Here is a 16,379-nt window from a genome sequence, read left to right on the forward strand (position 1 = left end):
AATTACATCAAGATACCTAAATACTCCATATAACAATTTGGGATGGTATCTTTGAGTCCCCTCCAAGCAGGCAGTTTTGTATTTGTGGGGTGGGATGCTGTAGCAGAAGGCAATCAGGCTAGTCCTTTTAAGCACCCCTTTTTTACATATCTAAAGATTTAGTCAAATACAGTGGTACCTTGGTTCCCAAATGCCGAAAACCCAGAAGTGTTCCAGTTTTTTAATGTTTTTCAGAAGGTGAACGCCCGATGCAGTTGTCAGCTATTGTTTCCGGGGCGCTTGCACCAATCAGAAGCTGCACCTTGGTTTTCGAACATTTTGAAAGTCAAACGGACTGGATAAAAGATCCAAACAATGACTATCATCAGTGCAGGTAAGTTGTTTTTTTTTAATCATCTACAATACTGCCTTATTTATTTTATAATAAAGCACATTGATTATTGCTTTCATTTTATGGATCAATGGTCTCATTAGATAGTAAAATTCATGTTAAATTGCTGTTTTAGGGGTTGTTTTTAAAAGTCTGGAACGGATTGAGCTGTTTTGCATTACTTTCTATGGGAAAGTGCGGCTTGGTTTTGGAACGCTTTGGTTTTGGAATGGACTTCCGAAACGGATTCACTTTGAGAACCAAGGTACCACTGTACAGCTATGTTGCATAGAAACAACTAGCAAGTGATACCTCCAGAAGGAGGGGATAGCAGGGCTTCCCCACCACGTCATTCTAGGGATAGGAGGGTAGGAAAGCAATAGGTCATGTGAAAAGTCTTTAAGATAATGCAAGGCTATCTTTAAAAAAAAACAAACCCCATTTACTTAGTTGTGCACTGGAGCTTGTTTATCTCACTAGGCTCTTGCGAGGAAAATTAATATGTAGCTGATGAATCATATCCACCTGGGCAAGTGGAAACACTTCTTGCTCAAGCATGGCAGGGCATCCAATTTTTGCTGACTCCCTCCACCCCTCTGCAGCCCCTCTTTGCCATATCCCATCCCAAATTACTCTGGAATATTCTCCAACTCTCAGGATCAGCTCTTCTGGGTCAGCATGGCTCTACAGGGGACAGGGGACACCACACACACAACACAAATACATACTTGAAATGTTAAGAACCTTTATAACAAAGGGGCCATGACATAAGACATTCAACGAACTACAACTTTCAAAAGAACACACAATATCTAATTTGTTTGTTTTTTAAAAAAAGGGGTGTTTCATGAAATTGGAATATATTGATGCTAGTTAGTTAATCAAAACACACAGCAAGCCGTCTGTGTTCCAGTTTTAAGAACATAAGATCATAGCTGTGAACATTTACCTTTTTTAAAGGGAAATTCCCTTATTCCGAATAGGATTCCTCGCTATGCATAAGATCAACCAATGGGTTCCGTATTTCAGCAAGACCTGAGCACAACAGAACTCCTCTCTCCCTGCAGTTTCCAGCAACTGACATTACTGCCTCTGATCAGGGCTAGTAGTTTTCTTACATAACATCATTTTTAGCCCTTTTCTTTCTTGGTGGTTGGGTTCTTTCTGGGTTTTGTTTTGGGTTGTTTTTTTTAAAGCAAACGAGCTTCTTGCAATTTTTGCTGCCATCAGGTGGCAGTTTACACTCATTGCAGAAACGCCATTGTTTTAACTCATGCGAAATTTTGAATTTCCCGCGTCGCCGAGTCGTTCTGGCGGGGAATTAAACCACGCCCTTCCACCTCCATCTGCTTCTTTGTTCTCGGGCCAGCATGGCGGAAGCCGGTGGAGCATTCAGATCTCACGTTTTTTATCTTAGAGTAGGTTTAAGCACAGCTGAAGATTTAAAAGAGTGCTTAGGAAGAACCAGGAAAAACCACCTGAGGGGGAGGCTATATTCCCCAAGCGCAGAAGCACCAATTATTTTCCTGAAAGAAAATGGCGACCGCTTTCTCTCAGAAGGCGCTCGAGGGTGGAATTGCAAGTTAAATGGCACAAATCATTCGCAGGTAGCAAACAAAGCGGTAGGGTTAAACCTAGGAACTTTTATAAAGCGGTTTAACGTTACTCTTAATAAAGGAAGCCAATCCTAGGTCGGCTGCAACACTCGACTCACTTTTATGAGAAATCCTTTTCATTTACCTGTGAAACGATAACGAAGGTAACAAAGTAACTAAGAATTATTACCACATGCAATATATCAAGTTCATAGATTAGGTGGTTCAGCACTTTTTAAGAAAAAGTGGGTGGCCCTGAAAAGGGCCTTTGGGTTTTCTGTTTTGTTTTAAGTAGTTTCAAGAACGAAGAAATCCCCTTAGCCACCAAAACCGTACAGAGTACGACCCTGGCGCTTCAGAGCGTAGACGACGTCCATGGCAGTCACGGTCTTCCTCTTGGCGTGCTCGGTGTAGGTCACAGCATCGCGAATCACGTTCTCCAGGAAGACTTTGAGGACACCTCGGGTCTCTTCGTAGATCAAGCCAGAAATACGCTTCACGCCTCCACGGCGAGCCAAGCGGCGGATAGCAGGCTTGGTGATGCCCTGGATGTTATCGCGAAGCACTTTGCGGTGCCGCTTGGCGCCTCCCTTCCCAAGACCTTTTCCTCCCTTTCCACGTCCAGACATCTTCTCACCAGAGCAGAAACCAAACTGTACCGCGAAAGGGAGGCTGCCTGCAACTTTTATAGTCTGGGATCGGACCAGAGTGGAAACCTGCACGAAAATTATATAGGCTCCGCCTCCCACTTGTTCCCAGCATGTTGGAAACGCCCATGAATTCTCAGTAACCAATCAACAGAACCATGGAAGCTGTCCAATCAGACCTCGTGGAGAAGTATCCAATCAGAGCTCGAGCCAGGGGAAAGACTTATTCGTGCTTGGTTATTGCGGGCTTAGATTCCAAAAGCGTCGCTCAGCTCAATGAATGGGGCGAATGCAGCATCTAGTGTGCTTCTTAACAGCTCAGTTGCACGGCATGTGTTCAGTGGGGTTTACAGTCAGGCAAGGATTGCAGCCTTATCGTCTTCGGCCTGGAAACTCCAAGAAACTACTTGGCTTAATTCTTCCATGCGTCTGACATACATACATACCCGCTAACGCGGCAAGGAAGCTCCAGCCCGGAACACTCCGGGGGCGCCGGGTTTTTTTGCGGGGGAGCGATCTTGAAACAGAAACTTTCCAATCGAAATGAGTCTCCTGCAGGAGCGCTAGCTTGGCCCCGCGGCTGCCCGGGGCCGTGGGTGCCATGCAGCGTGCATTGCCCCGGCGCCGAAATTTGTGAGTGTCTGGGCCCCTTCAAGGGGAATTTTGTGGGTGCTTGGACACCCCAGGGAGCCGGCACCTATGGTCTTCTGTGTGTTTCTAAAACTAGCGATTCGTTTTGCTTAAGGCGAGGAGTGGATAAAGTGGGTTTTTAAAAATAACCTTATCTCACAAAAGAAGCGACCGGGGAAAACACATTCGAGAGAGTGTTAGCGGACGGTGGCTGGCTCACAGCAGTGATCTCCCATTTTACGTGAAGATTAATTGAATATTAAACTCCCGGCGCTGTGACCATTCGGAGGAGAAGCCGAGAGATCCTGATGGCCAATCACATCAGGACGCGGGATTTTATTTTTTAAGGACCCGTTTCTTTGGCATGATTCATTTTGTCTGTGTCCTTCCTTCCAGGCGGATTAGTATAACCGCCCTCCCTCAAACAAAGGGGAGCCGTTCTCCAGTCGCCATTTTAGCCTGCGTTTCATCAGCTGTTCCCAATCCTATTCGCACACACCAGCCTCCCATCAGTGTCGCTGCACAATCCTGATTGCTGATGGTGGTTTAATATATTATTGGATGCAACTTTGTTACCCTCTACATACATGCAAGTTATTTTTCCCACCCGTAGGGCTTTCACCGCCTAGTTTGCTATTCCATATATTTTGGAGCACAACTGGTATTCCCTACCACTGGCCATTCTGGCTGCTTGAGACAGAACATTCTAGAGCAGCCTTCCTCCATCTGGTAGTGGCTAAGACGCTTCAGTACAATAACTTGTGTTTGTAGTAATTTTCAGAAAAGTATCTGTATTAGTCAGCTGCAGCAAAATGAGTTTTGTGGAACTTGAAAGACTAGTAAATGTATTGCCATAATAGTTGTGTTAGTCTTTAAGGTGCCACAAGACGTGTGTGTGTGTGTTGCACAAATAAAAAAGCACTACCATTGATACTTTCTTTTTTAATTACATTGCTGTGATTTTCTTCTTTACTTGTGCAGACACAAATGTCTATATCTGTGCCCAAGTCATGCCCAGAAAGAAGATCCGTCGTTCCCCACATCTAACCTCCCTTTTCAATTCATAGTCCCCTAGGCTCTTCTTTGAAACATCCAGTACCCCATAATTATGCTTCCCAAACATTTGCAGTCCTTTCTTCAATGTAGCCTTTCACGTCCTGCTCTCTGGCATGCTTCAGGTGTCTCTTCCAAAACGGTGCATTCTTTTTCCCCACCAGAGAATTCTGAGCCTTAGTCCTAAATACAGTGGTACCTCAGGTTAAGTACTTAATTCGTTCCGGAGGTCCGTTCTTAACCTGAAACTGTTCTTAACCTGAAGACCACTTTACCTAATGGGGCCTCCCACTGCCACCGCTGCACGATTTCTGTTCCCATCCTGAAGCAAAGTTCTTAACCCGAGGTAATATTTCTGTGTTAGCGGAGTCTGTAACCTGAAGCGTATGTAACCTGAGGTACCACTGTATACTGCATCAGGGAGTCGCTAACTCATGCCAGCACCCTCTAAAAAAGGAACATTGTGTATTACATTCCTATTTCCTGATATGTGTAGTACAGTGGTACTGTGCCGCGGCACCCTGGGGTGCCTTGAATGATGGCCAGGTGTGCTGTAGGCAATGCTGGCCTATGTCCCTCTTTCCTTCCTTCCTCTGAAGCCCTCTTGCATCTCAGCCTCCCAAAGGCTTGCACAGCTATTGCAGCAGCCCTGGCTACAAACTTCCCAGGCAAATGGTGCCTCTGGGGTTGGCCACGGGGGTGCATCCTATGCCCTTGTGGGGCAGTGTGAGGAGGCACCTCCCTTTGGGGCAGGGGGGCAGCTCAGAGCCCAGGGGCGGCAATAGCAGCTGCCTGGAGGACTCATAAGGTGAGGGAGAGGAGAGGAAGCTGAGGGAACACACAACAAGGGAGTATGTTTGAAATGGGATGAGGGGCTGCCGGCTCTGCAGGCAAAGGCTGACATAACTCGGCTCCTGGGGTGCTGCAGAAACAATGTACAGTTGTACCCTGGATCTCGAACACCTTGGTACTTGGACGTTTTGGCTCCTAAACACCGCAAACTGGAAGTGAGTGTTCTGTTTTGCAAATGTTCTTTGGAACCTGAACAAGGGGCTTCTGATTGGCTGCAGGAGCTTCCTGCAGCCACTCAGAAGCCGCACTTTGGTTTCCGAATATTTTGGAAGTCGAACTGACTTCCAGAACGGATTCTATCAACTTCCAAGGTATGACTGTAGTTAGTCAAGGGAGATGTGGACTCAAAAAGGTTGAAAACCTCTGCTGTAGCAACAGACCCCATAATTCACTCTGTGCTGCTTGCCAGAGAAAGAGTAGGTCCTGTTGCAGAACTGGAAATAAGGGGGGGGGGGAATCAAGAGGGGGAAAGAGACCCTTTTGCCATTGACCTGGTAGCAATGAGGTTCCTTTCTCAGCAGCATTCCTCAAAGCAGAATCCAATGTGATAAAGAAGGGCAGCCTTTGCTAACAAAGAGATAGGATCTCTCTTGGATGCCTGCAAGGCATGTTGTGGCTGGTTTTGCAAGGATTCCTCTTCCAACTGTGCTTTCACAATTGTCCCACAACAAGGCAGGACAAAATGTCCCGAGCCATACAAAATCATAATACACAGATGAAAAATTACCACACAAAAAAATGAAGCATATCACAATATAAAATCCCCAAATGGTTTGTAGTTACATCCATTAATTCTGCTCCATGTCTAAAGATGATGTGGTTTATCTCATCATTGGGGTAGATTGGGAACGTACACTGAAGTGTACATGACAACCTGACTTACTGAAGTGGGGGAGATATATATATATATATTTCCATACTATGTAGGAGGCTGAATCCGGGACCTTTTGCATGCAAAGCAGGTGCGGAACCACTGATCCCTTTGCTATGGGCTAGTTGCTCCTCCCCACGGCTACATACCGTTACGGAGGTGGTTTTTTTGTTTGTTTAGCAAAGACCAAAGAGGACAGGACTATTGCGCCCTCCCTTCGTCTTTAATGTGCCACAAGAGTCTATGTTGCTTTTGCTACCTTAGAGGGTTGTTGTAAGGGTGAGAAGTATTCGGATGTAAGTAAATAAAAGGGAGCGAAGCAGTTGGGTGCTACGAAGGGATTCGTTGTTAAGTACGGGGAATCGCAAGCTGAAGAGGTGTGAGGCAGAGCACGACACGGGGGGGGGGCTCTGATACAAGAGTAGAATCTAGAAGATTTGGAGAGGTGCTTCAGGATTCCTTGTCCCCCCCCCCCCCGTTCTTTTAACTCTCCTCCCGCCGCCCAAAGCGTGGGAAAACTGGAGAGGGCGAGGGAAAGGAGAGTTTAATTCCTGCTTTGCAAAGCTGAGCAATCGGATCAGAAAGGCGGCTGGCGATTACTGCACTAGTGTATCCGGACACGAGCGCTTGGGGCGCATCCCCATCCGGGGTGAGTACTGCATGTGATCCCCTCTCCGCCCCTCCCCAATTATCCATCATGCTTTGTTTCCAGAACGTTTCCTCCTGTGGAGAGCACGAGAGATCCCTTTCCCCTGATCTGTCTCCTGCAATGGAAAAGCTCCAGCCGCTGCCCCATCTCGCTTGCTGGCCAGGATCCCCCTTCCTTGCCTGGACCGGGGTCCGCAGTCGCAGCTGCCCTGAGGGGAGGTGCCGGGGCTGCAGGCGGGAGCGGCGGGGGGGTGGGCTGGGTTGACGCCTCCAGGTAGCCTCCGCGGTGAAACACACCCACTTCCCTCCCTCTGCCATCTTCCCCGGGGGCGGTGGGTCCTGCAAATAGTAGGAATGATTGAATTCGGATACACTTGCACTCCCCGCTTGTGCGCAAAAGCTTCCGCCACGCCCCCTCTTGATGATCAACAATGCCCACCCCCGCCTGCCCCTCCACGCGCCTTCGGCGTTTGTTGGCGTCCACACCGGAGAGCAGAACCGCGATGGTCGCTGCCCGAGCACGCTTCCTCCCCCTTGTAACAATGCGCACGCCGACATATACAGTGGTACCAGTACTTATTACAGATAGGTAGCCGTGTTGGTCTGCCATAGTCAAAACAAAAAAAATTCCCTCCAGTAGCACCTTAAAGACCAACTAAGTTAGTTCTTGGTATGAGCTTTCGTGTGCATGCACGTTCAGATACACACTGAAGAAGTGTGCATGCACACGGAAGCTCATACCAAGAACTAACTTAGTTGGTCTTTAAGGTGCTACTGGAAGGAATTTTTTTTGTTTTGACCCAGTACTTAATTCGTTTCGGAGGTCCGTTCTTAACCTGAAACTGTTCTTAACCTGAAGCACCACTTTAGCTAATGGGGCCTCCTGCTGCTGCTGCACCGCTGGAGCATGATTTCTGTTCTCATCCTGAAGCAAAGTTCTTAACCTGAAGCACTATTTCTGGGTTAGCGGAGTCTGTAACGTGAAGCGTATGTAACCTGAGGTACCACTGTACATACAGCAGCTGTCTGACTGCAACTCCGGTGCTGCAATCAAGTTGCAGGCCAGAAGCAAACGCACAAGCGAAGTTTTGGTTTTTCCCGACTATAAAACTATAGGATAGATCTATAGGGGAGCGACGGTGGGGTAGTGAGGCAGCTTCACGTGCTCAGAAGAGGAGAGCGCAGTTCAGCCAGGGTTTTGGAGCAAGGGGGGCTTCCTCTGAGGGAAGTCATAGAATTGTAAGGCTGGAAGGGATCCCAAGGGGAATCTAGTCCAACTCCTGGCTCCAACTCGGTGTAGGTTTTAGATCTGCTTTGCAGACCAATTCAATCCAAAAATTTGAACATGCCTAAAATTCAATCCCTCCTGCCAACCTAGCAGTTCGAAAGCACATCAAAGTGCTTGTAGATAAATAGGTACCGCTCCGGTGGGAAGGTAAACGGCGTTTCCGTGCGCTGCTCTGGTTCGCCAGAAGCGGCTTAGTCATGCTGGCCACATGGCCCGGAAGCCGTATGCTGGCTCCCTCGGCCAATAAAGAGAGATGAGCGCCGCAACCCCAGAGTCGGCCATGACCGGACCTAATGGTCAGGGGTCCCTTTACCTTTAAAAATTCAATCCAAAAATTTGAACATGCCTAAAAACGGCCTGATCCTTGCCACCTGTCCCTGGTGTTCAATCTAGATGAAAGACCCTTGGGCAGAGTGCCTTTGATGGGGTCCCCTCCTCTTTCCAAGGCATTGTTGCCCACTCACTTGCCTCTGGGCCCAATGCACCCAACTCTTTGATGGGGGTGGCAGGAAGGGGGAGAGAAGGTCATGTTCCTGGGGGACTTGCCACTTGCTCTTGTCACTGCTTGTGTGCTCGGAGAGGACAGGTGAACAGGTCAGGTGGCAATTGCAAGCAGGAAGAGCAAAAGGGCCAGGAGGCACAAGAGTGACACTGGCTCCCCTGGGGCAGGTGGCCGTTGGCAGGTGCCTGACTCTGCCTGCCCCTGACACCCATGAAGCTTATACCTTAGAATAACCTTGCTCTCCGTAACACACAGGCATGGAAAGATAGACAGACATGCACACCAAACAAATGCCCAGCTACAAGGCTTACATTCCACAGAAGATAAGGAACTGGAATTTGGTCAGGAGCAGGCTTTTATTAGGTTATTTTCAAGGACCTACCAAGGGCTTAGAGAGAGAGAGAGAGAGAGAGAGAGAGAGAGAGAGAGAGAGAGAATAAGACTCAACTACTTGCCAGTAAATAATTCCACAGGGGAGAGGGCAGATACTGCTCTCGATACTGGAATCTAACTTAACAGGGCACATAGGAACCAATCTGTCCTGCCAGGAGGGCACTAGGGTGGGCACAAGCAGGCAAAGAAGAATGGAGCGAGGGCAACAGGACTTTGGCTTAAAAAATAAAATAGGAAAACTGACAACCCTAGCTCTCATCATACTTTTTCGGCTTATGAAAGAGGGTTTTTCCTCTCCAGTGTGTTCTCCAGTAGCTTATTTGACTATGGGCAAGGTCTATGCAGGTTCTGGACTCCCAGGAACTATCAAGTGCATCATTCTTGGAGACCACATTTAAACACAAAGACACACAAGCCTAGGCAAATCCTGAGCCTCCTCCGTCCAGTCCCCGGACAAGCCAAACATAAGGATACATTTCTCCAGCTTCCCAATATATTTTTTATGAAATCCAAATCATGTTTGCTGAAATATTTCGTGATATGTTGCCTTCTCCTGAAGATCAAACTCTTTCTGAGGGCTGAACCTTTCCATGAAAGCAGATGCATCCCTTTTAAGCCTTCAGAAAAGAACATTGGCTAGAAATAAACCACACTTACGGCTGGCAAATTAAAACCAGGGGAAATGGTATAGCGTCATGAGGGCAGAAGAAAGGGGAGGTCAAACAATGAGCAGGTCTAAGAAGAAACCTGCTGGCTTCACTATAAGAAAGAATGCTTGGTTTGATGCCCCCAGTGCCAGAGGAGCCAGAGGAAGACGATGGTTACGAGCGAATGCATAGGGAACCGATTCCAGTGCAGGAACAGGCCCCCTTGCAGGAAACTGGTTTATTCTGATGTCCAGAGTGGTGTTCAAGCTCAGGAGTCAGATGAACCTTCTTTCTGAGCTTGAAAAGGGGGGAATGAGGCAAGGAAGAAGGGCTACCCCTATGCTATCCATATAATCAGTTATCAGTAATCAATATATTCATATATGCTCACACATAATCAGGGCTTGCAGTATTTTATAATCCATTTTGAATCAAAGGGAAACTGTGCCTTAGCTAACTGCATATTGCTTGAAACAGCAAAATTAGGAGCCGACCTTTCCCCTACAAACATCCGTGTACCCTGGACAAGGGGAAGACGTGAATCAGAGATTCTGGTACAAAAATCCCCTCAGATACAGGCTAAATTAATCCACAGAACAGGAAGAGCAAAACCACAAAATCTCCAAACTCCCTGTCCTGTCATAACTAGGGGAGAGGTTAGACAGAGCGTCACTGCAAGCATCGGAAAGCAGAACTAGAACGCCGTGCTTGACCAGGAGCTGGTAGCATGGCAAGAAGCTTGCTAATTGGCTAATTTTCGCTAACAATATCGTGACTGCCTCATGGTTGTCTCATGATCTATGATTTGCTGTGATCTGCTCAGGTATAAAGACCTCTGGATTTCTGTCAACCGGGGTCCCAGTTCCTTTTGGAAGAGATTCCAAACTGGGTCCTTATTGCCTGGCAATAAACTTCACCTTCTTATTCTCCATTGCTGAGTCTGCCTGATCCTTATTTAACACCAAGCAAGTACCTGCTTACGTTCACGTGCTTCAAGCCTACAGATAAAATCATGTAGGCACACAAGCCTTCAGTTCATCTCACAGGTGGCTACTGCTCTACAACCTGCAGGCAGAACTTTGCCTTCAAGGCAATTTTGCTCTAGCCAATGCTGAGCCAAACATGATAATATGGACATCTTTAAAAAAAATAAATTTATAGTCCTCATGATTGAAAAAAAAAATATTCTGGAAATAAAAGTAGCAATTTTTGAACCAAAGCTAAGAAAACAAAAGGGCAAGTAGAAGAACCTCAGTTTTGTTGTGAATTTTTGCAATTTTTAAGCAGGGTATTTAAGGACATGATTCCTGTTTGTTTGGGTTGGGTTGTTTTTAGCAAATGCAGTCAGAAATAGGGATACTAATGATAATAATAAGCTTTCCTAAATAAACTAAAACCTTTCTGGGCATCCCTATAAAATACAACAGGTGCAGTCCTGCTTCAAGCTTAAATTGATTTTTAATGGTTTGATTATACTTTCCCCACACTTCCCTCCAAGGAAGACTTAGAAACCATAGGTTTGTGAGGTTGCTGAGAACTCTCTGGTCTTAATCCACCATCACCTCTAGGCCATATAGAAATACAATGCCTAAAATTCTTTGGTGAGCTGCAGTTCTGGAAGTCAAGCCCATTGGCTTTGGCAAGGACAACATGCCTTTCAATTTGGAAGGGAAAGGCAGAAACGTCCCCTAACTGTGGCCACTCTTGTCCAGGGGCAGAGAGTTCAGAGGGAAAGGGAACCAACCAAAGTCACACAACAGGATGTTGCAAGGTTCCTGCAGACTAGTATTTCTATTGCCCAACAATGCTGTCTGCTTTTCCAAAAGGGAAGACGTCCTGCATTGCAGCAAGTCAATAAATCTGCATCCTGGTAGAATGTCTGAGCGCACCTCTCCCATGACAACTAGGCAGTCCCTCCTTTACATTCCTGGGAACCACAGAGCACTACAGCTATTGAGGCAACATCATCTCAGCTTGGTCAAGCTCACTTGGACATAAGTATCTCCGGGGGAGGGGGGGGAGCCTTGGCCCAAGAGTTGCATTTCCTGGCACGTCTTCATTATGCCCGGGAATATTAGGGGTCTGAATCCCAAAATGTTCAGTTACCTGTCTAGGCACAACCAGCCAGGTATCCTACCCCCAACCCACCGAAGACGTTATAACGGTCAAGCAAGTGCAATGTACTCTACCAACAGTAGTGGGACATTAGTAAAATAATAATAATAATAACAACAACAATAATACTTTTCTATCAGCTCACAATTGTAAATTCCTGCCCTACAAGGAGGGCGGGGAAATCAAAGTTCTAGCCGCATCGGGCAGAGTGACACCTCCAAAACCAGATCGCCTCTGGCAGGATGGAGGTAGAGGAAAGCAGCGTTGGGAGGGGAGGGTGTTTATTCAGAGAAGGGGGCTCCCCGCCTAGTCAATTCCGCGGTGCAGCTTGAGATGGCGGGAGAGGTTGCTCAAGGTGATGAACCCTTTGTGGCAGACGGTGCACTTGAAAGGGCGCTCGCCACTGTGCAGCAGCCGGTGCCGTTTCAGGTAGCACTCGTGCCGGAAGAACTTGCCGCACTCGGTGCACTGGTAGGGCTTCTCGCCGGTGTGCACCAAGACGTGGCGGTCCAGGTCCCGGGGGCTGCGGAAGTACTTTTCGCACTCGCTGCATTTGTAGAGTTTCTTGCTGGGCCGGGCAGGGAACGCGCGGAGGTCCAGCTGCGGCAACAGGTGGCGTTCCAGCTCACTGCCGGGGCCTGACATCGGGGAAGCAGCCACAGCGTGGCTCAACTGGTGCTCCTCCAGTGTCTGCAAGTTCACAAAGGGCTGGCCGCATATCCCGCAGCTGAAGGAGGGCTCGCCACCGTGAGCAGTCAAGTGAGCCGCTAGGGTGTTGCCATTGGCGAAAAAGGTCCCGCATTCACACTGGTACAGCGTTTCGGGCGGCCGCATGTCCGGAGGGTGGCAGGTGGGGCAGCCCCTGCTGTGCTGCTGAGCCTCTGGCCCCCCATCTCGCGGCTCCTCTTCCAGGCCTCGCAATTCCAGCATCCCATCACTTGGTGGAACCTTCCCGGAGCAAACTGGGCAGGGCGGGGGCCTGTCCTTGGCATGCGTGAGCTTGTGGCGCTCCAACAGCGCCGCCGCGTTGAAGTCCCGCTCACAGTCGGGGCACTTGAAGGGCTTGATGTCAGTGTGGGCGAGCCAATGGCGCCGCAGTTCGGATGCCAACTGGAAATGGCGCCCGCAGGCCCCGCAGCCAAAGGGCGCGGCCCGGCCTCGCCCGGCGCTGCAGAGGTGCCCCAGGGGACTTTGCTCTTTCCCACAGGCCAGGCAGCGGGGGGCGGGCGTCTGAGGGGCTGCGGCAGCGGGGGAAGCGCGGTGCTGCCGCTTGAGGTGGCGCCCCAGGCTGCTGCGGGAGGAGAAGCGGAGCTCGCAGACGTGGCAGCAGTAGGGCTTCTCCCCCGTGTGCACCACCTGGTGGTGGAGGAGCCCCGTGGAGTCTCGGAAGCCTTTGGGGCACATGGTGCAGCGGTAGGGGCGCTCCCCGGTGTGGCTCCGGATGTGGTTCACCAGGTTGAAGGAATGCTTGAAGCTCTTGACGCAGTGAGGGCACTGGAAAGGCTTGAGCTCGGTGTGCCGGGCAAAATGGCGGCGCAGGTCCGAGCGGTAACGGAAGCTCTTGTCGCACTCGGAGCAGTGGAAAGGGGCCCGGGCACCCGGCCCATGGTCTGTTAGGAGTGACGGGTCGTCCTCCGCGTCCGAGTAGAGAACGGCACACTCTTCCACGGTTCCGGGGGCAGCCCGGACCCCACCTGGGGCCTGAAGGGAGTGCTGGCCCTCTGGCCACTCTTCATCGCAGTTCTCCATCTACCCAGCAGTGCCTCTACGGGACAGAGAAAGGACAGTGAAAGAATCAGAGTGGGACTCCATGGCCGCCAAGCCCTCCCATTATAAAAGCATTCCCTCACCCTGATTAAACCACACTATCCAGAACAGGGAGCCAGTGTGGAGTAGTGGTTAGAGTGTTGGACCAGGAACTGTGAGAGACCAGGGTTCAAATCCCCACTCAGCTATGAAACTCACTAGGTTACCTTGGGCCAGTTGCTGCTTCTCAGCTGAACCTAGATAAAATGGGAAGGAAGTGAACCATGCATGCCACCTTGTTCTTTGGAGGAGAGGTGGCATATAGCCGCAATCAATCAATCAATCAATCAATCAATCAAGCCTAGCACAGAAAGTGCCTGCAGAGCACACACCTCTCCAAGATGCCAAGGCAGGAATCTTAGGAATCTGCATGTATGTGAAAATGGCTCTTCATGTAGTCAGTGGGCTTGGTTCAAATAAGGTTCAGCTTATAGCTTTTGCTTCCAGAAACAGGAAGTGAGTCAAAGGATTTGGGGAATTCTCAAAACGTTTCAATTACACAAGATGACAGAGGGTGGCAGACAGTACAGTCAACCTTGGTTGTCGAACGTCTCGGCTGCCGAATGTTTCGGAAGCCAAACACTGGCAACCCGGAAGTAACTGCTTCCGTTTTTGAGCATGTCTCCGAAGTCAAACAGCTTCCGAGGCGTGTTTGTCAATTTCCCCCACCATTGAACTTGCTTTGATCCTTGGTTTTGGAAGTCAAACGGACTTCCAGAACAGATTACGTTTGAAAACAGAGATCCCATTGTACTAGGTTTGGATGTGGGAAATATTCCAGATCTGGATCTGTGCCCAGCTAGTGGTGACAATGGCTGGGGCGACCTTGCGGGGGGTGGGGGTGGAATCATGGTCTGGACTCTCAACCTAATTGGTCTCACCAAGCTGATATGTGCATAAATGAGATGAGGATAAAAGGCACAACTGTAAAGATCACTCTGCAGATGGAGTCCAATAAATCTTACTCCCAGGAAAGCATGTGTAGGATTGCAGCTAAAGCCAGTAGGACATGGATAATAAAAATAAGCCCACTCACTATTTTCTGCAGCAGAGAAATGTAGCACATTCAGAAACATGCACCCCTTGAATTTTTTGAATGAAATGAGGGGGGGGGTGCTAGTTTTTTGGGGGGTAGTCAGTGAGACCTTGGATTGTGTTTAAAAGGTTAGAGACTAGAAGTGAAGCCATCCCTTTCCAAAGTACCCGGAAGTCCCCCAAATCTGTGTGAAGCCATTCTGTCCTAAACTCCTAGCTTCCCCCCACCCCAACCCCAGTGTCCTGACTTTCAGCTACACTTGACACAAAAAATGTTCATATGCATGGCCAGCAACCCAACAGCCAACTCGGCGTCTCTTCCACCCTACAGTTCTATGATTCTATAAACATGTAACACAGAAATTTGTCCCAAAATTGTAGGTGGATTTAAATTTGCACTTAAAGTAATATTTAGGTGAAAGCTTAATTGCTACTGCGATGCTGACAGTTGTGAAGTAATCTTGTTTGAGGTAGCAGAAAAGGCAGAAGGAAGTTAAGCCATGCATTCCCTCTTGGAAGCAAGTGTCCCCTGCCAGAAAACCAAAGACCAAGCAACACAGATTCCACTTTCCCACCTTGGCTGCATAACAAGACCACATGCTTATGCATTCTGTTAATTAATTCAGAATAACTACTACTGCTCAGGTTCCAGAAATCCAAGTTGTTAATGAGTGTACTCCCACATCATTTGTACATTGTGGAAGACATTAACCCATTTATCCTGACTGACTACAAGTAGAGGAAAAAAGATGTTAAGGATAACTTGTTTTATTTCCTTCTTATAATTATTTCTATAAATACAGAATCCATATAAAAGACACTTGATAGGTAGAAGAACATAAACCATGACAGCCATGTATCACACTGATAATACACAGTTGCACATGAAAAAGTCTATACTAAACATCCAGCTTTATCTTTTAAATATGTACTGCAATCAACACTAATGCTCGTTCATATCTTAAAACAAGCCCCCATACTATTTATACTATTACTTTATCACAACGTTCTATATAGCTCATCCTGCTTCCTAATGTTCATAACTTCCTACTGGTGTATCAGGTTACTGAATCCTACTTAATTATAATTTAATTAAATCCTTCCTTTTAATTTAAAATCACTGGCAATTTTATATTATTGACTTGTTCTCTAATTGGGTTCAGTTTATGAGGTTTAATCATTCCCCCTCCCTCCCCAGCTCAGGCACATAACATTCCAGTAGCTGACAGAAATGTAAAGAATTTGTGTCCCAATATGATGTTACAATGCTCTCCTTTGCATAGTTTAATGAACAATAAAAAAAAGCTGATCCCTGGGGATTTGTACTTGAAATAAGGTGTTACGGAGAACTAACCTGCCTTAAGTGATCTTGAATGGGCACCCGTACAGAACCCATGAGTTCTGGCTCCCAGCACTTCCCAGCAATGACCCCCCACCCTAACTCTGTCTGCCCCCTCCCTAAAGAACTCAGGAGCCCCCCCTCGTCTCTCCTTCTTGGCCTCTTTATCCCACCTGCATGACCCACTTGGCTCAGGCACAGAGGCGGCCAGTGCCAAGGTGTCAATCACGGGGTGGCTGAAGGGGGGGTCTGTTTCTCCCCTGTGTTCCCCCCCCACCTCAAAGTCTAAGGGGAATCCCTCCCCCCTCCCCTTCTGCTCCCCACCCACCTCCCCGGTACTCACAACTTCTTATAGGTGCCGACATTTTACGGGGTGGGGTGGGGGGCCACTTCTTCGGAGGAAGGGGACAGAGCCTCTCCCCCGTCCCCAACCTCCCATAGCAGCAAGCAGCCAGGCTGGTGGTGGGGTGTTGACCTCTTGCGATAGCCTGTCCTCTCCACCCTCAAATCCAACCCCTATGGAAGTTCACAGGACACCCCACCCCCCACTCCGCCCCCATCTTTTCTGTGGGCAAGGAGGGAGGAGTA

The 16,379-nt window shown here is 48.4% G+C and overlaps 2 protein-coding genes across 2 annotated transcripts; both read right to left on the reverse strand.

The window, feature by feature from the left end:
• Positions 1–2,181: 2,181 nt before the first annotated feature.
• On the reverse strand, positions 2,182–2,716 carry LOC309354602 (histone H4). Its single transcript, XM_081884834.1, has one exon. The coding sequence runs from the start codon at positions 2,592–2,594 to the stop codon at positions 2,283–2,285; it is 312 nt and encodes a 103-aa protein (XP_081740960.1). The 5' UTR covers positions 2,595–2,716; the 3' UTR covers positions 2,182–2,282.
• Positions 2,717–8,793: 6,077 nt separating this feature from the next.
• FIZ1 (FLT3 interacting zinc finger 1) lies at positions 8,794–16,346 on the reverse strand. Its single transcript, XM_081885341.1, has 2 exons — positions 16,135–16,346; positions 8,794–13,376 (listed from the first exon to the last, which is right to left on the reverse strand). Exon 2 carries the CDS (start codon positions 13,358–13,360, stop codon positions 11,918–11,920), a length of 1,443 nt encoding a protein of 480 aa, XP_081741467.1. The 5' UTR covers positions 13,361–13,376; positions 16,135–16,346; the 3' UTR covers positions 8,794–11,917.
• Positions 16,347–16,379: the final 33 nt, after the last annotated feature.

Source organism: Podarcis melisellensis (genome assembly GCF_964234715.1).
Source record: "Podarcis melisellensis genome assembly, chromosome: 13".
Classification (NCBI taxonomy): domain Eukaryota; kingdom Metazoa; phylum Chordata; class Lepidosauria; order Squamata; family Lacertidae; genus Podarcis; species Podarcis melisellensis.